The sequence below is a fragment of the Porites lutea genome, chromosome 2 (assembly GCF_958299795.1).
Source record: "Porites lutea chromosome 2, jaPorLute2.1, whole genome shotgun sequence".
Lineage (NCBI taxonomy): Eukaryota > Metazoa > Cnidaria > Anthozoa > Scleractinia > Poritidae > Porites > Porites lutea.
This window is the reverse complement of record NC_133202.1, coordinates 42,389,896-42,409,811: the sequence shown is the minus strand read 5'-3', so window position 1 is coordinate 42,409,811 and position 19,916 is coordinate 42,389,896. Positions and strand designations below refer to the sequence as shown.

Sequence of the window (19,916 nt, the reverse complement as noted above, 5' to 3'; positions counted from 1 at the left end):
TAGGGCCTCGCAGGTTAACGCTTTCGCAAATCTGAATATTTTATATAGTACGAAAGCCGAATTCATTTGTACTTGTTGTTGAGCTCACAAATGCAGACGATACCGACGTTCAGTGACATTTTTGTATTAATTTTGAGCCAAAGACTTTTGATCACGTCAATTATTCGTTCTTCTCAACGTGGCTAGCGTTTGAGATCACCGGTCAGTCATTTTCTTGCTCTTTAGCTCGCAAAGCCACCAATTTTTTGTGGCGTCATTTGTGCAATGCTTTTATTCAGCTCTGGAGGAATGGCCGAAGTATTTCAAGTTTCCGGTCAGCTTTAGTGTTAGCCGGTTGTAATGGCCGAAAGTTGACTGGTCGATCTAAGCCAAGGAGAGGTATTTTAAATGAATAATAATGAAAGTGATACTATTTCTTGCGACAGTTTGACATGAAAGAGTAGTCAGGGCTACCGCCTCTACAATTAGTACCAAAACTGCCTAGTAATGTAAAATATGTACATATGAGATTGTTATTAACGTAAACATGAAAATTGCTTTGTTTTTCAGTTTACAAACCTGCGTCATGCTGAATTTGGTAAATCTGACAATTTTATTTGGAAAATGACCAATTTTAAACGCATTGGTGGCGTAAATTAAGTATTGTCTCTTTTCAACAGTGGCCTATCTTTTTAATTCAAAACTTGAGATATATCTGATCTTAAGATAGCTTGGACAATCCACCTCTAGGTAATCAATACCTTTAAATATTGGCGTAATCATTGAACTTCCAAATTTCATTGATGAACCATAATTATAGTTACATAGCATCATTAAGTCATTGTTAGTAGCCAAAACTCAATCAAATGGCATAGAATTTCCTTTTTTTGTTACAAAAAAGCAATCGATGATAAAAAAAAAAAGCCATTTTGTAGCCCTGATGTAGTTCTGCAGCTATTGTTCAACCATAGGATGTTTCTATAAGGTTCGGTTACCATTACCAATTTATGAATTTTTATTAAACATTCAAAAAGGTTGGTGGTAATTGTTCTCTTCTCTTAATTGCTCTCTTAAAGAGCCCAAGAGTCATGGAGTCCTGTTTTCTTTTACTTTCATGCTTGTTGCATCATAAACGCAGCCATTAAGACAGCTTTCCTTAGGGCTATAATTTTCTTAAGGAGCGGCCAGTAAAACTATCAACTTAAAACACATCGCAAAAACGTTTTCTAATTTGCCACTTTAGAAACGAGAAGTAAACTGGGCCTAGCTGACTTTCGCAAAGACTACTGGGGCAGTTACTGGGAGCGGGGGAAAATGTTGGCCAACAGGCAACAGCCGACTGACGCTTCTCAGTAGTGATCCCAGAAACAACCGCGGGACGCATTTTGATTCCAGTCCCCTCCCGTTTCTAAAAAGGCTTTTTAAATGATAAAAAACGAATGTGATGAGTGTCAGTTTACAGACATCAGACGAACTCTGGCACACACTGTTTTTCATGTCTACAAAGGCAATAAGATCGATTTATTTCGTTATGGACTAAAGGATGACTAGAATTTGCCTTTAAGACACTTGTTGGATAAGTTATGGTTACTCTTGAAAATAATAACCGACATGTATTGATCTTCAAACAGTGGGCTATGGTAAATTAAAGAAATGGTAATAAAAATTATTCATTTTGTAAAAGGATTATTACATGTTGTGTTTTTATAAGGACTAGTGGACCCTCGCGTTTTATTCGCAGCACGCCATCCATCGTTATTGAATCACAGCGGAAATCTGTGATTGCAGCAAATGTTGTTTGGGAAGTCATACTGAGTTAAAGATAAAAGATTCAATTTTCTGGGTTATTGATGGTCTCTTTGCTGAGGTCATGATGAGTCAATGTCACTAGTAGAATATGACAAAAACACACTCAAAAAAGTTCAAATTGGAAACTTCATTTGTTTTACTGGCCTCACGGACCAACAAAAGAGATGTTTTGAAGTCTTGATGTGGATAGCGTAAGTGCACAAAGAGGACATGATGAAGTTTTTACAGACGACTTTCTTGACCATTTCAATTCTGTTTCTTCAAGTCTTTCTCGTGAATAGCCTGATGTTGAAAGTAGGTAAGTTAACAAATTTATCAAGCAGAAGGATATATTGAAATAAGTATCACTTAATAGACAGGTCAGTTCCGATAACTAGGGCATTTCAAAATACGGTGACTCGCTCTTGATCATTACTATTCAAAGTTTTTATTAGCCTACAATATTGCTGTTTACATTTGCGAATTATGCAGATTGCAACGCATTATTTACTGAGCGAGCAGTTTAACCTGTAATATAAATCTCTAGAAAGTTTAAAGTCATTGTTCAACCATCGTTCGAAGGTTACTTTCAAGTTAATCACATGAACCTTTGAGCGCTTGCTTATCAACGTTTTTTTCATTGGGTAGTTCTTTCATTTCTTTGGATTTATTATATCCTAATTACTTTGACCATTTCACTGCAGTTAAAAGTGCAAAGAAAAGAAATATGTGAATTAACTTGTCAAACCGCAGACAGTACTGTTTCGGCCTTATGGGCCTCGTCAGTGCAGTGCAGTGATGCTAGGATGGAGGTAAAATTGACTTGCCGGTGAGAACGAAATAGACACTTACGAGGTTTCATTATAGCACTACTGGATTCATTCGCAGACTCAAAGGGTCGCAGTGCATACTGAATAAATGCCTTTACCACGTTTAAGTTGTCTGCTGAAGAGGTTTGATTACTGCTTTAGATTAGTAATCTAAAGAAGATGCTGCAAAACATCCCACAAGGCTCTTAGAGAGTTCATTTTACGTTTCGTTGATCGCTTTTTTTTTCTGTTTCTTGTGAATAAAATGTTGCTAAAAGGAGCCATTTTCGAGGACGTATCACTAGTAAGATCTTTCCTTGCCGCCATTGCTGATGTCAACCAAGATCCCAATATTCTGCCAGGAATACAGCTTCAAGCCGTCATCAATATAACCAAACCACTGGACGCTTTTGACAATTTAAAAGCAGGTAACTAAATAATTATATCTCATCTATTTGTGACCAAAATGAATCAACAGTCACAGACTTAAGCTTTCTAAAGCTGCCCCGAACCTTAAACTCCCGGCTTGAAGTAATTAGTGCATAGGACGTTAGCCTGCAAGCAGGCCCACTTGTGCGAGTTCGTGGAAAATTTTGGCTGCGCGAGCCGGCGAGAAATAGGAAGAGGAAAAGAGTACTTTACCTCGCGCGCTGGCGGCAGCGCCGCCAAAATTTTCCCCGAACTCTTAAAAGTGAACCTGCTCGCAGGCAAACAGGACGAAAGTATCGTTGACAATTTATTAGCCCTGGCTAAATATTAATAAAGGCCTCTAACAATGAAAATAATCTTTCTGCTTACCTACAAATGTAGTTGGATTACTTGCTCAGTTTTGCAACTTGTACCTTTGTATCAGAGTAATGATATTTTGCAGTAGTGGTACGTTTTGAGCATATATACTCCAATTGAAGCAGCCGCGATTCAGTCCCCATTCCAGTCAACTATATAAGTAACAGCTGCACTAGCTTTTTATTATGAAAAAAGCGGCTATTCCAGGGAACAAAACATTTTCCAACTCCTATCCGTCTTCGAATATTAACATTGATCTCATTAGATAAAGAGATTTTGATGCTCTTATAACAAAAGCAGATACAGATCTGTTGCCTTTGTTCTTTCCCTTCTCTTTCAGCGCAGTATTTAGGTCATCTTGGTGTAGTTGCCATTGTCGGTCCTTTTATGTCCTCCGATGTGAAGTACACCCAGCCCTACTTTTCAGGGTTCCATATTCCACAGTTTGCTCCGGTGGCAACAGATCCGACCTTCTCTTCCATCCCGGCTAATTTTCCTTATCTTGTTCGCATGAGCCCAAGCGACATTGTGCAGTGCAAGGCCTTGGCGGGACTTATTGAATACTTTAACTGGACTCAGTTTGCCCTGCTTGTATCAAAAGATGATTACGGTAAACAATTTTCATGACGTATTTACTTGCAGGGGAGGGTAAATTATGTGAAATCGCAAATAATAATAGCTAATAATAATAGTAAACACATAAAAATATAGAGAGAGAATCACACCCAACTCGCAGGTAGTTCTGTCTAGGGCGGTTTTCTGTTTTGTGTGCCGTCCAAGGATAAATAACAACGAAGAGGCTAAGCACTACGTTAATAGCAAAAGGGCCAATGGCCGCTTCCCATTTGTCCATGGCCGTCTTCTTTTTAAACTTCGCTTATACCACAAATGGACTGGAGACTCGGTGCTCTATGTCATTCAGGGAACCTCAACAGTTGTCTTTACATTGGCTACAGGCAGCAGGCCTTCTGCAATCCGAAATCGCGTTTAACCGGCGTTTATGAACTCACTTTTATCAACTCTTTTATTTGCAACACGAAATAAACCGTGTTCTGTTTAACATACTTCGTAACCAAATCTTTATTCAGTGAACGTCAGAGTCAACTTCTTAATACTGAAAACGTACGTTGAAATACAAAACTAAAATGGTGGAAAAGTCTCTCAACGGACACAATTTTCTGCTACGTTTAGATCTCCGCTGCACTTAAAATACAATTTAATTTCAAGTCAAGGTGATATCGTTAGCAAGTATGACATGCATGGAGGACTATTTATTTCATTCCTACAGGAATCAATGGCGTGTTAGCTCTGAAGGATGAAGCATACAAACGAGGTTGGCTGGTTGTAGCACACGAACACTTTGAGCCCATCGCAGACCCCTTCAAACTCAAAATTAGTAAACAGCTGAAATGGATCAGGCAAACAGGCACTAGAATTGTTGTTTTGAACTGTTACAAAAAGTACTCGAGGCAGGTTAGAATGATATATAATACTAGGGGTAGCCAATCCACAAATCTTGAACCTACAGTTTTGTTTGTTTGTTTTTGTTGTTGTTGTTGTTGTTGTTGTTTTTTCTAGTGATGATGTGACAATGATCAAATTTGAGTCTGTGCAATGACTTACCCACTCACTCACTAAAAAGAGTGTCACCAACGGCAAATGGTCCACCTTGATTTTAGCATGGTTTGGTCTTCTGTTAGGGATGAGGCAAACGAAGAATCCTGTCGAGCAACCACCTCTTGCTCTCTTGCCTTCTCGTCAGCTGCAGTACATACATATTTAAACAGCAAAAAAATATATATTTTACGGATTATCACGGTGACGGGCGTAACTATGGGGCTACTTTCCTATACACCTGGTCATCACGTGGGCATCGCTAATAGCTATTTTGGAATGGAATAGGGCAGCTGATTAATGCTTGTGTTTTAATCTGTAAATAAAACAAAAAGTGCATGAGAAATATTTTACATAGATCCTCAAGCAAGCAGGTGACCTTGGAATGACGAAAGACTGGGTCTGGATTGTTACAGATGCGCAAACAGAAAAGGTAAGGAAGAGATACATTGAATTTGTGGTCATAAGATTCACCAATAACAGGCGTGACACTTGCGCTCTAGTAAAGACAAAATATCAATAAGACATGAGTGAACATCATGTATTTTAAAGAATGTAAATATTATTCAATCATTCATTTATTGATATACCTTTACCGATTCTTAACAGGACTGGCAAACACTCGGCGATGAATTCTTCATAAATCAGTTTTATGGAGTCATTGGCACACGTCTTGCATTCGGCGAGGGAACTCGTTACAAGGAAGTTGCAAAGCAATGGAAAAGCTACCAACATGGTGAACTTAATGTACGTACCCACTGCAAACCAAGGCCATGATCTCATTTAGCTCCGCAATCCTGGGGAGTGCTCATCACTATAACTATACTTTAATTATCCTTCTAATCTTGCCTTGTCTCTACATTGCAATTGTTACGATGTTCGTTAAAAGACCAACGAAAATGATATCATAGTAGTACAGGGAATAAGCGTTATAAGTCTGGTGGATCAGGGTGGAGTGTGTGAATCGACCGTGGGTGTGACGTCACTGATAAGGATAAGTGAATAGAACCTGTGTTATGACGTCATAGACCAAAAGAATACCTTGCACAGCCTTTCTTGGGCCTTCCCGAAGTGGAATATATACTTGAATGTACACTCAATGTACTTATCAAGTATATTGAGCATTAGGAAACCCCCAATTAAATCAGGGGATTTTCAGAAGGAAGAGATCAGACCACGTCATCCATTTGGCACTTCCATGTAGGACAACAAGGACCCATAGTCCTAACTAGCTATAAAGTAGAGCCACAAATGAAAAGCATACGAATCTTCCTGCCTAGATTTTAACATCTTTGTTTTCACAAATCAGGTTGTTTCAGGAAAGATTTTTGACTCCACCCTCGTTTTAGCTTCTGCACTTCATCACATGGTATTAGACGGATACGATGTCACAGGGGAAGACGTTGGTTTTAACTTCCACAAGGGTCGTGTCTTGCCATGGAGAAATGGAGAAGACTTAATGAAATACATAAAGAAGGTTGGGCTTTTTCATTGGTTTTTGAATTTAAGTCACATTCAAAGTGCTTACCGTCTCAAATATGTAAAATATTAAAGAAGATTGAACGGACAATAAATATTGCTGTAGTTATATTGCGCCAATTGCATTTAGAGGACAAACTCCAACAAGTGACAATGAATCATCAGCTTTTTTGTAAAGCTGGTCGCAGATGGGTCGCTTATCAAATAGTAAAGGACAAACGTTAACAAGACATTGAATGGTACTCGAAACACCGAGAAACATCCAGAGACAACTTATAACAACAACAAATAATGTAAATTAATAAATGAAATTGTCAGGTCAACAGAACTGGAATCATGAATGACTTGGAATTTGAACAAGATGGATCGCCAAAATTTAAAGATTACGATATAGTAAATTTGGGAAGAACAGGTTTTGTGGAGGTAAGTTGTCATTTTTTACATATAAAAATTAGAATAGCTATGCCATTAATAATAACTTACTGCACGGTTCTAATAGCTAAGGAAGCAAAGAATGATACATGCATATGAGCTCGTATGTCTATCAGTTCTTGTACGTACGAGATAAATCATGCACCTTCCGAAATTAAAAGTTGGAATTCAGTTGATGCACGTAGCCGTTATTATATTCTGTATATTTTTTAATATTCAAGGTTGGTAAATGGCGTCCGAGAAAAGGAATTGTAATGTATCCTGAAAAACCGGTTTTATGGCTCTCCCAGTCGCTTAAGGCACCTCGTGACAGAGCAGACACTGTGGAAAACGTCAGCATTCGAGTTGTTACAGTAGTAGTAAGTAAATAAAAGAACATTAGCTAGGCACAAGACTCGTTGACTCTCGAAACTTCTTTGACGATTTTATTTTGGCAATTTTCTCCACTTTAGATAGGTACTATACAGTTTTAACGTTTTTATCTCTTTCTTTCTGATTATCCCATCCAATCCAATAATTTCTCTCATTTAGTTCCTGTGACGTCATCAATTCTCTAGCCTGTTGTAATAGACCTTATTCACTCGTTTGTTTTGTTGCCCCAATTAAGATCGATATGACGATACTCAAAGGAGTTTTCTGTTTCAAAATTGGACATATTCATCCTTTTGTGCACACTTGCTTCTAAATGTGCAAAGGTTTGACTTTCCGTCATTTAAATTGTCACATGCTTGACTGGAGACAAGACAGCCACAGTATAATTGGATATAAAGTCTATTACAACACATCATTTACCAAACACTTATTCTTGTTTTGGTGAGGAAATTTTAGCAGACTCGAAAGTGTGAGGGCCGGGCTACTTAACGTCCTTTAATTTTTTTAAAAAAAAGTCACTGACATTTAATCGCCCCCAAAGATTAGTTGCCTAGTATCTACTCATCCGCTGTATAATTTGTTGACCAGAGTTACAGAATCTTCAAAACGTCTCAGAACTCGAACGAGCCTATTACCCTGTGTTAATATGGAACGATTTAAAGCTAGTTTTTTTAATAGACCATATTTTAGATATTTTTTTTTTACTTTTTAACAAATAATATTAAACATGTAAATATGTATTTATACTTGTATATCAATAAAGACCAAAGACAGAGTTTAAGCAATTCTGAAATGCAAGCAGGAAGAGAGTCAAGAGCTACATCCCGAGATAAACAAGTTTGCGCACTAAAGAAAATCCGCCTGTCATTTTTTAGAATATACATTGTAGTGAATATTTTATGCAAGCGATTCACTAACATTAAGCAAATGATACATCAGTTCAAGCCGGTATCTAGTGCTATGACATTAGCATTTTTATGCCTGTTTTGTTTAGGAACCGCCATTTATTGAACAAGAAGACGCTAAAACAGGCGAAAAGGTGTACACGGGATATTGTATAGAGCTGCTCGACAGACTTCAACTTGACATGAAGTTCAAGTACACAATTGAAGTCTTACCAGTAAATGTTTATGGATCAAAGGATTCATTCAGTCAAAAGTGGAATGGAATGATGGAATATTTGGTAGATAGGGTAGGTTTTTTTATCAGTATTTTCGTGAAAAGAAAAACTCTGTTTTCTCCTTATAATAAGGGATTTGCCTTAAGGCAATCTATCAATTCATAATAATAACAATTCATAATAATAACTGATCTTCACTTCTAATTCTAGATCTTTTAATCCCACCTTATTATTCATTTAAAATATTTCCCCAATTCTGATTGGCTAAAAGCACAAGCATAATTCACCATAACCAGTTACTAATGACCAAATTTGGAAGAATTTTGTGTTTAACGAGGAAATGACGTCAAAAATGTAGCCTTCTACAGGTTAATGCACCGATAACCGCGAAGACCTGGGGACGAGATTGAGTTGTTTTCGTTGTGAAACTAAAATGGCGGACACTTCACTCGTTTCAAGATTAAGAACTACAGCCGGAACTAGGCGAAATAATGGCTAAAAACATAGCAAAAACAGAAAGAAGACAACTCGGAGGGCGACATCTGCTATTTGGAGAATATTTGCGAAGCTGGACAAACCTAAACGTACGTTCTCGAAGATAAACTTAAGATCGATGCAGGTAGGCTTGTTTTAGCTATGTTTTTAAACTAGGAATTATTTTGAATGAATAATAAAGCAAGTGGATAACACCCTCCGAGATCTGCTTAATTCTTCATATCCTACAAAAGCCGAATTCATTAATTGCTAATAAAAGGATGATAAACTAATCTTTCAAAACTATGTAACTTGTGGTTTAGCTACAGAATTACAAAAAAAACCATTTTGACATTTGAACAATTTAATAAGCACTATTTCTGTCCCATAACATTCTAGGTTTTTCACAAGATGAAAATTTCAGTCCAGGTGATAAACATCTCCCACTTGCCGCTGTCAATCTCTGCAATTCGCGCCTGCTTAACGCTAATACATCCATCTATTCATTCATATATTATTCTTCTTCAATGATAATAATAATAATAATAATAACAATAATAATAACATATTGTCGTTTATTTTTCAAATTTATTTTGTTCATTTATCTCTTGATACCCTTGTTAATTGATTTACAAAGGTCTTGATAGAAGTGAAATTAGCGTGGCTCGTATGTATTTTAAAATTGTTCTTAACAGAAAGCTGATCTCTCCATTGGACCACTGACCATCAGCCCTCTGCGTCAGACAGCAGTGGATTTCACTCAGCCCTTCATGCACCTTGGCTTTACGATTCTTGTCAGAAAAGATTTCAAAGAGGATTACAAAATGTTTTCTTTCCTAAAGCCTTTTAATTCTAACCTTTGGATAGCTATGGCTGTGGCCACGATTTTAGTTGGTTTTTTCTTATGGTTGCACTCTACCTTTAGTCCGCGAGGCTATCACGGGAGAATTGCCCAGTCACGTGATCATCACTCCGTCAAAGAAGATCACTGGAGCACACGTGACTGTCTGCGGTTATTTCAATCCACATGGTCATCGTTTTCATATGCCGTTGGTCAGGGTGCTGATACAGCACATCCAGAGTCTACATCCGGGAGAGTGGTTGCCGCATTCTGGTGGTTTGCAGTGCTCATCATAAGTAAGACTTAGAGTAAGACAACTTGAGTGTCAGTCACTTTGATAAACCGTTACTTAAATTCGAACCCCCATTAAGCAGCCACCCTCGTAGCTACGGCAGGTGGTCGCTCAACAAAGGTTCGTCATAAATTCTCTTAATTCTTCAGCGGAAAAATCACTTCACTTGAAATAAACACGCGACGGGATTGGCATTACTGATTCATAATCAGTCATCACCTTCTATCTCGGACTGTAGTTTCCTTTATCGTAGTCTTAAAATAAAGCCTGGTAACTAAGCGTGTCAAACGCTTAAGGCCTCTTTATAAAGGTTGCCACGATAGGAACTCTCGTTGGAATCGCTAAAAGGTGGCCGCTGCCGTTTGATAGAGGTAGGCTTTTTTTTTTATACTGAATTCGTCTCTACAATTATTTCGGGCCATTGTGAATGACCGCTTAGAGGAGAGTGGCCTCTCAATAACTGCCAGCTTGATGGGAGTTTAATTGAATTTTAAAATGCTCCTCAATGAAATAATGTTGTCTTGTACATCAACGCGCATTATGTGTGAAAAGTCAAGTCTAATTTAATAAGCTGGATCACACTTTTCGCATAAATCCCATAGCCTGGATGGCGGAACTAAATATAAAATCCAATTAAAGCGAAAGATAAAAAAAGAGGTCCGGAATACGTAATGGTGCATTATACATTTTGTGCCTGGAATTATCGTAGAACAATAGCAAACAAACCCAGAAGTAAATTTGTTTAACTCTTTCAACAGTCTGAACTGAGACATAATCCATGCCATCCCTTAAAGGGGCTTTGTCAAGACTGTCTAGTTTATTGCCAAATACACGTCCTTATAATCAACGAAACTTAACGTAAGCAAAAAAAGTGACAAAATCACCACTTCATGTGAAGAAATTTGATTTGCAATCCGTTTCAATCTTCTTCAAATTTGTTCATCCCTGCCTTATTTTGTATTTGCTGTGTTGTCTATACCTTCTTTTATTGTACTGAGCTGTTATTTTTATGCTCCAATCCATTTGGTGGAGGTTTCCATTGTTTGAATTTTGATAAATTTCGTAACACAACTCCTTTAACTTATATCGCTTGCTGGTTTGTTCAATAAGGAGCTTAAGCAACGACGACGGCGACGGCTATTAACTTTATCGCGCTTATTTCATTGTCGTTCAATTCGTCAAATGTTGTCAATTTTTTTCTGAGTTGAATTATATAGGACTATATCAAAGTTCAGGAAAAGAAAAAGAAAGTTACCGTGTGTTTCCGTTCTCGACAAAACGTGAAATTAGGCACTTTCACGTTGTGCAGGCGCTCGTTCAACGACGACTAAGAAATGTACAAAAAAGCGTGATGCACGTGCAAAGTTGTTGTTTTGCTAATCTAAACCTATTGCTTTTTTGCTGTTGTCGCTGCCGTCGCCGTCATCGTTGCCTGAATTTCTTAATAACTATTTTCATCTATCTATTCGCAGGTGCGTCTTATACAGCCAACCTGGCCAGTTTTTTAATCACAGACGTTTTCGATACTCCTATTGATAGCCTGGAAGACTTAGCATCACAGACCAAAATAAAATACGGATGCATAAAGGATAGTCACATTATGACATTTTTCCAGATGTCGCACGTTCCCGCTCATGCAAAAATGTGGGCGTTTATGCAGAGACATGACACCTTGGTAAAAAACATGACGGAGGGAATTCAAAAAGCAAAAGAAGGAGGTTATGCGTTTATAGGAGAATCAGAAATGTTAGAGTACTACACTAAACAAAAGCCTTGCGATACATTGACAACAATTGGAAGGTGAGCGAATACACCCAAAGGAAGTATCATAAGGGAAAGCAACCAAACTCATACAGTGCAATCCAGGTTAAGCGTCAGCACATCATTTTTTACATTCATTACCTGCCAAATAAGAAATATATAAGCCCTAAACGGCTGGGTGAAACACCGTTTTGTCATGTTCCTTCGTTCTTCAAATGTTTTGTTTCTCACTGGACAAACAGAATCTAGAAGAATTTTGATGTTTTCTTGTCAGGAAGTATTTCCAAGAAAAAAAACAAAACAAAATATACAAACAAACAAAGTTGTGGTTTATCCTCATTCCTTCATTTTAATTTCCGATCCTGTATAAAACCAAATTTAGATAGCTGACTGCTTTTTGCTTTTATGAACACGTCTCGTTTTCAACAGTATTTAGTAACATTTTGTATAATTATATTTGTTAAGACGGGTACCATAATACGACAAACGATTGAACCGGGCAAATTCTGCCATTGTTATGTTTACATGCTGGTGTTTATTTTTTCTTAGGAGTCGCCTTAAATAGCATGATCGCACGGCTAGGATCATTTGATTAATACTGCTTACCTTTTTTGGCCTAGCCGAATGAACCCCTTATGAAAAAGACAGGGAGATGGGAAAGAAATTACTTTAGGACGTGTCCTTTTCTCTCTTTACAGAGTTTTTGGAAAGTTTGGCTACGGATTTGGACTCCCCCAAAACTCACCCTACACAGAGCAGTTTAGCGTGAAAATTCTTGAACTGCAGCAAAAAGGATTTATGCAGCATTTAAGGGAAAGATGGCTTCAAGGAGTGTGTAAGACACCTTACACAGAATCAGGTGGAGAAAAAAAAGAGTACAGGACTTAACTTGAAAGAAATTTTGCAACTTCAACAATCATGCATACCTATGCCCTACCTCCCTTACGAGATTAGGTTTCGCTGCTCATCGTACGCGGCGAAACTCGCCGGAGCTCCCAATCTTTTCGGTCTCCGTTTTTGAACAAGAACTCAGCGAACAGGGGGCCGTTTCTCGAAAGTCCCGGTAACTTTTCGGGCCCGAAATCAAATATTCAAATCGAAATATAAAGAATAAAAGCGCGGGTCCTGGCTAGCAAACTACTCCATTTTGTTTCACTAACTGATAGTTTTATCATGCTAGATGCAAAACTATTGAAACCTCGATTTTTAATGTAAACGGAGACAGCTTACCGGGCCCCAGGAACGGTAAGCCAGCCGTTATCTATTTTTTTTGTTCATTGGTAATCATTCTTCGTCATTCTCAAAAATATAGCTCTTTTCTGGTCTATAGTTTAAGATATCACTACGATGGTATGAAAACCCTTACTCGCCCCAAATTTAATGCCGAGATTACATACAGTGTGTATACGGACTGAGGTAAAATTGTAATACTAGAGTGCCGTTGACTAGTACATTATTCTTTTCAGACGCTTCCCTCAGTAATGACAACCCAGTAATGGCTTTTCACGACATGGCTGGTGTGTTTTATGCTATTTTATTCGGGCTGTTTGTCAGCCTTCTTGTTCTCCTGGGTGAACTCGCTTGGGAGGCCCTCAAAGATGTAAAAGAAAGAAAGGTAACTAGTTGTTTAGATTTTGAATACTAGCTTCAGCAGCTAACCATACCTCATATTTGGCAATTTTCGTACTGGTGAAGTATGGATCGGATCTGGAGCCTGGGATCAAGCGTCGCCGTCGCCTTAAAGAGTTTAAGCTTATACGGCAAACGTCAGATTCAAACTGAGAATTTCTCAAAATAGAAAATGAGAAGATAAAAATAGCTCAGAAAATTTTTATGAATAAGAAATTACGCGAAACTACTAATTTATGTGTAGAAATAATGAACATTAGGTGACAAGCAAAAGGGAGACTTGGTCACGTGGTACAAATTCGGGTCTGCCGTTTGACGTACAGCCTGTAATTAAGCGTGAAGCTTTACCTCTCTAGTCTCTGCTCGGGTTGGGAAGTCACATTAAAAAAAAACGACTTTTTTAAATCTAAACTTAGTTAAGACTCTTTTTGCATCACCGTAATGACAAGTTCATTTCCTGACTGTTATAAAATACAGGCTTCAAACGTTCTACAAGGAATCAAATCCAGACTTGTAAAATCTTGGAAGAGTAAAAGAGAAGCGATTGCTACTCACAGAAGTTACAGTTTAGAACCAAGCTCTCACTGGAACATTGCACTGGAGCAGCTGCAGAATCTTCTTCCCGATAAGAAAGCAGACGATACAAGTGAACAAACCGGAAGTAAAAGGACAAAGAATGGACTGGACCGTAATAGAAACAGGAAAGGAGCACAACTTAAAGGAGATCTTAGCAGAGCAGTTAACAAACCTAACATTGCAAACCAACATCCGAGTAAGCCATCTACTTATATTTAATGGATATTTCAGAGAAAAAGAACTTTATAATGAAGTTGGCAAGTTGCAAAATCTTCAGCTATAGAATATTATTCCGCGGGATCCGAATAGTCGAACGTAATTAACACAAACACCCTCAAGATAGCACCACGGCTGAACAGAAAATAACTTTTTGCTTTATCATGGCAAGGTAAACTGTATTTAAAACAATTAAAATTATTTTTTGCGCGATCTTGCGTCCCCCCCCCAATACCCCACTAAAAACGAAAAATAAATAAATAGATCAAATGGAAAGTCTTACTCGTAGACTCGTAGAGTATCAAGTTAAGGCGAGAGAGCTACGTACGGCGCGTCTTCTCGCCAAAACTGCATTGCTTCTTTCTACTACTGTATGCTTTTATCATAAGTGCCTATCGTAAAATTAGGAGGAACCAGTTCACGTATTTTATACTTTTATAGCTAGTAAATGCGACTGTGGCCGATACAGTTTTCAATAAAATTACGGTTTGTTATAATACTTTTGTGTGAATAAGCTTCTCTGATTCTTTTTTTTTTACTTCCTTACTATACCCCGAAACATATTGCTGGGACCGCAATGGAGTACACATCTAAACTACGACTCAGTATTAGTCTCGACAGTCTGACTTATAAGCTTACTTTGGTTATCCCTGTGACCTGAACGAACGATGTCAAAAGCTAAAACTAAGCTCAATTCGGTAGGTGCTGTTTATTCAAATTTTCGACTATAAAATTGTCGCCAGGTGTGAGAACAAAATTCATGTCCCACATGACACTCAAAATAAAATTGCTTCGAGGCAGAGATAAAACTGTAATATAAGTTATCGGCTAGGTTGAGAGCCTTTGATTTCTAACCTTTACGGATTCCCACTAAGCCTTCACGGCGGCGTGAAATCAACTCCATATCACAGGAAAGCTCGTTTCCAGTTTTCTCATCGGCTAGCTTGTAAGCTATTTTAAGGTACGTTCGGTTAACCTTATTTTCAAGTAAGAAAAGGTAATTAAAAAGAGCTAAAGAGGAGCAAAACGCTCTGCAGTAACTTCTCAACAGCGGTTGTCCGGCCCCGTGTAAACGGGCTTTAAGATATTCCGAATTTTCGTACCAACTTACCCACAAGTTTCGGACAGGTAGCAGGGGCGGATCCAGGATTTTTCTTAGGAGGGGGTGCACTCGTCTCTTGCTCTACTTCAACACCAATAAACCACATAGTTTTCTTTTTTTTTGCAGAATACCAGTTGTATTAGAAAACCGCAGGTCATCTCGGGGGGGGGGGGTGCGCACCCCCTGCACCCTCCCCCTAGATCCGCCCCTGGGTAGTGCGTGTTTTGTGCATTTTAAGCGGGGTCTTTATTATCAAAATGTTCTTGCCGTTATTGATAAAAAAAGGTTCTCCTGAGAATTTCGGTGAAGAGACAAAACGTCTCCTAACATTTTATAATAGAGAATTTTTGGTCAATGTACTCCTCGAACTTTTTACGTTCGTACCCATCAGGGCCGCTAACAGTTTCGGATAAGACGAAAAAGCCACCTAAAACTATCGAGACAACCTTGAAAGTTCCCCTAAGGCATCAGAACAAACAAATAGATTGTAGAGTAACCTCAAATTAATCAAACAGGCTTCTATAGCTAAAGCCAGAGATAGAGAAAACCATTTGAGACTCAGTCGTTGGGTGCCTCTGAATACTGTGCTTTCTCTCAACATGCACATTGCTGATTAGCTCAAGTGAGCTTTTTTTTTCAACGAAGGTGACTGCAACGAGAACGTCAAAAAAGGCGATTGGTTTAAAAAGCTGTCAGTCTGTAAGTGCATCACGAATTTTGAAAAAATTCTCTTGTGTCCTCCGCACGACTTGGACGTGAAATTTCCTAATTTTATATCCTGCGTAGCGGACATGTTTGTTAAGCGCGGGATACCTATCCCGGAATGCGGAGAAAGAGAAGGAGAAGGAAAGCGTAGAGTACCTTCCACACCACGGCAGCCAGAAACAACAGAATTTCCCTGCTGATAAATCCAACTAGCTAAACAGGCTACTAATTTCACAGTGCTTTGCCTGAAAATTCACCTCCAGGAATTCCGAGGCTCCTAGGACTGACATAGTAAACATTAAAGCAAGTTTGATTTCACCAGTTTCGTATTGCCCATGGTATGCAACTTGTTTGATCCAAAATAATAATTGATTTCTTCTGGGTAGTCCAAAGAAATATTGACAGTAATGGTCATGCCAATTTTTTTTTTTTTTTTTTTTTTGGTGCGGGGGGGGGGGGGGGGTCAAAAAGAGGGATTAGAGGCAATACAAAGTAGAGAATAATGGCGACGAAGTTTGAAAGAGAGAATTCTTTACAAACGTTTCTTTGCCCACCGTCTGTACCCACCCCAAATCGAGTGATTTATTCAAAAGAAAAAGCATTATTTTTGATAACCTAGTCAAATTCAAAACTGTTTTACCCTCTGTGGATGTTATAATTGTAGTAGGCACTAAAATTTATACTTTGCTTGCTTTGTGCGTGCATGGAATCCATTCAAAATTACCACCTACGTTTAATTAAGGTCACTATTGTAGTGCGTCCGCTATCTTCAGTTGCGAGCTGTAGTAATTTAGAAAGCCGACTCTTTGATCCGGCGGGTTTGCAAAAAAATAACAATAATAGCAAAAAAAAAAAGGAAAGAAAAATTAGACAAAAAATAGACCTGAACCGGGCGTACCCGCATATCTTTGTACACTAATCGTCATTAGGACCAAAAAACGTGAGTAATTCCCCCCAGGGTGGGGGGGGGGGCACGTTTTGCGGGGAGTGGGTATGTGCCGCCCGGGTCTCCAAATTGGCACCCCGTTCTAAAAAAAAAAATCCCCTAAAATTGATACCCCGGTCTAGGAATGGGCCAATTTTTTATACCCTGTTCTAGAATTCGCCCTAGAACTGATACCCCGTTCTACAAAGTTTGTAAATTGAAATAGCCCTGTTTTTTAAGAAAGATATTTCTTTATTTGTTCGACTTACACAACAAATGAATGTTTTTTCATAATCAGCAACAATTTTAAGCAGAAGATAAAGCCGTGATCCACAATTTTTACACCCCGTTCTAGAAAACGCAATGGATACCCCGTTCTAAATCAAGAGCTTCAAAATCACGACCCCGTTGGGCGGCACATACCCTTATAGGTAATGTATGGGAGTACCCCCCCCCCCCCCCGGGTTAATTCCATTTTTAGGAAACCTTTAAACGTTCGCCAGGACATTTAACAAAACCAGCTACTGATAGTGGATTTTCATATATAGTATCCCTTAGCTGTTCGCAAGAACAAAAGAAGAAAAAGGAAAGAAATAAGTTACAAACTGGGCACGTTTTGTTATTAACGGAGCTGCTGCTCTCTTACGATATATTCAGTTGTTAGTTTACAACGTACAAAATCATCTTAAACTGGAGGCAAATATTTCTTCATTACAATGAAAGATCACTTGAGGTTAAATTTGGATCAAGGGTTTTAGATAAAGCACATCGCTGATATTATGTTAAATTTATCAAGGTGAAGAAACCCGTTAAGAAGCTCCTTTAAAGTGACGTAATACAGGTCCTATGAACGGGAGGATGTGACTCAGTTATTCCCCTGAGAATGTAACTTGCCAAAACGTTCAGAAATTTAACATGAGTTCTTATAAAAACGCTCAAAGATCTTTAAGAACTTTTCTGTGTAGTTCGTTATTAATATCATGTGCTATTTTCTAGAAAATTGGAACAAACGTTAATGATCTCCCGTGTAACATTTCATTGTATTTATAAACAATACGCCCATTAAATACCTCGTTTTGTTTGGCATAATAAAAATTTGTGATTGCCGCTTAGCAAAAGTTATCTTCTAGAACCAGTTGTGAAAATTTACAGGCTTTGATTTATCTTGGCACGCGAATTGTGCGCACATGTACATTGCCATGTATATCTTGCCGCACACGAGTGGCGTGGAAAACGTCCATCTCTTAATTTTCATACCGTAATACTGCATGGTTTTTTATTAAGAAAAAGAATATTTGGCCTACGATTTCACTTTTAATTTAGCACTATAGTCACTATTGGAATATTAATTTTCACAGCGGTAGAGATGGTTTTGCCGGTCTTAAAACTATCGAAGCAAATGGGGGTCCAAAATAAAAAATATGAGAATGCTATTTATTTTTAACACCTGCAGCATAGCTCTTTTCGTCAAGAAAAAAATCATATCATTAAGTTGCTCCATCGAATTGAACAATTCCCTTCGCAAAATCTCACTATTTCGACAGATCATTTTAGCAATTTTTACATGTAATTTGTTTTGGTCTTTCAATTTATCACCGAACAGGAAGGCAAATTGGTTTGAATATTGTGTAGCTTGTATGTGGTACAATTTGCGCCTCAAAAGTAACAAGCTTCATTTGAAACCATTGGGGCGTCAACGCATGGAACTGAGCATTCATTACAAATTTAACGTAATGAATTACTGTTGCTCGGACTAATCTATGCCAATTTCATTTAAGTTAAATCAGAAAAAATTCGCAGAAAATTGTCCATGTAATCAAAAACGCAACAGGGCGCAACAGAAAACGGCCGACTGACGTCGTCTCTTCGCCGGGAATTAAAAGTCTTAAAAGATATTTTGTCAACGAATAAAAAATGCGTTGTGACTGATATTACTAATGTAGCTGAAACTGGTATCTGAACAGTTTGCACGAAAAATACCTCCTCTGTGACATTTAAGGTTTGTGCGCCGGCAATTGGCCTAAAAATCAGCACTTGAAGTGAATTTACCAAAGTGGTTTCCAGCCTTGCTTTGTATTGTTTGCCAACTAAAAACAACGCAGGAAGACGTTGAATAATTAATAACACACTGAAGAAGTCCAGCATAAAATGCTCATTTATAAAAAGGCGGGAGAACAGGCTTCATTAGCAAGGTAAAACATTGCGGTCGCTAGCTGAGATATGTCGTAAAGCTCATCATATCATCGCGCGCAGCTGCCGTTTCGCCGACAAAATGAAAATCAAAATAAGCGAAAATAAAAGCAATTTAAAGCAAAACTTTTTGATTCAGTTTCATTTGCATTAAAGCAATAAGCAATCGAAATTTCAAATGAGCTCTTCTGATAAATTACTGGCTTGTGTGTTGCCTGACTAGTAGTATTATATGAAAAGAAATAACGATCTCAAGTTATTCGACAATAAATGTTTTATGGTTCTCTAGCAACCGACTTGTCATTCTCTGTCGCACGGCTAACTCAAAAGTGACCTCGCGCGTGTTTTTATGTGACAGGTGGCACAAATCAGGGGGGAGAATCAAAACAAACGTTACTCTTCTATATTAAATCTTTAACTTCATTATCTATCCTCCCTCTTATCAATAATTCCCTTCGAATAAGCTTGATTTTATATGGTTCCCACAGTTGTAGCAGAATATATATTTTTTTTCGTATCCACATCTATACGAAGGTTTTTCTGCTCTCAGACTACGAAATAACAACCTGTTGTTAACCAATCAAGAGTGTCTATAGTAAACAACAACAATAAGCCGATTATGCCCATGGCACGCGCCGATTGGACAACAGAAGATAAAACACTGATTGTATTAACACGTTACCGCCATTTGAAGACTTTTAACTCCGACTAGATGGCACGTGTGGTTCATTTGAAAGGTCTCGCTTACAAGCGAAAGTACAACTAGCTGTAGAAGATCACTCCAAGTCTCTGGAACTGGAAGTTGTAGTATCTGATTGAAGAACTG

At 38.2% G+C, this 19,916-nt stretch overlaps 1 protein-coding gene across 1 annotated transcript; it reads left to right on the top strand.

Moving 5' to 3' along the window:
• Positions 1-1,989: 1,989 nt before the first annotated feature.
• Positions 1,990-14,381, top strand: LOC140927043 (glutamate receptor ionotropic, kainate 2-like). The gene is made up of 15 exons (XM_073376708.1): positions 1,990-2,086; positions 2,855-3,004; positions 3,703-3,972; positions 4,651-4,835; positions 5,335-5,409; positions 5,586-5,723; positions 6,286-6,453; positions 6,774-6,878; positions 7,109-7,246; positions 8,254-8,451; positions 9,549-9,990; positions 11,459-11,786; positions 12,446-12,606; positions 13,214-13,362; positions 13,854-14,381. The coding sequence occupies exons 1-15, from the start codon at positions 1,999-2,001 to the stop codon at positions 14,169-14,171; spliced, it is 2,913 nt and encodes a 970-aa protein (XP_073232809.1). The 5' UTR covers positions 1,990-1,998; the 3' UTR covers positions 14,172-14,381.
• The last annotated feature ends 5,535 nt before the right edge of the window (positions 14,382-19,916 follow it).

Bases quoted from the DNA above. Each gene is read 5' to 3' on its own strand.
- LOC140927043 (XM_073376708.1), top strand. From the start codon at position 1,999: ATGATGAAGTTTTTACAGACGACTTTCTTGACCATTTCAATTCTGTTT. The intron at 6,879-7,108 runs GTAAGTTGTCAT...TTAATATTCAAG, and splicing joins GAAGAACAGGTTTTGTGGAG to GTTGGTAAATGGCGTCCGAG. The intron at 11,787-12,445 runs GTGAGCGAATAC...CTCTCTTTACAG, and splicing joins ACATTGACAACAATTGGAAG to AGTTTTTGGAAAGTTTGGCT.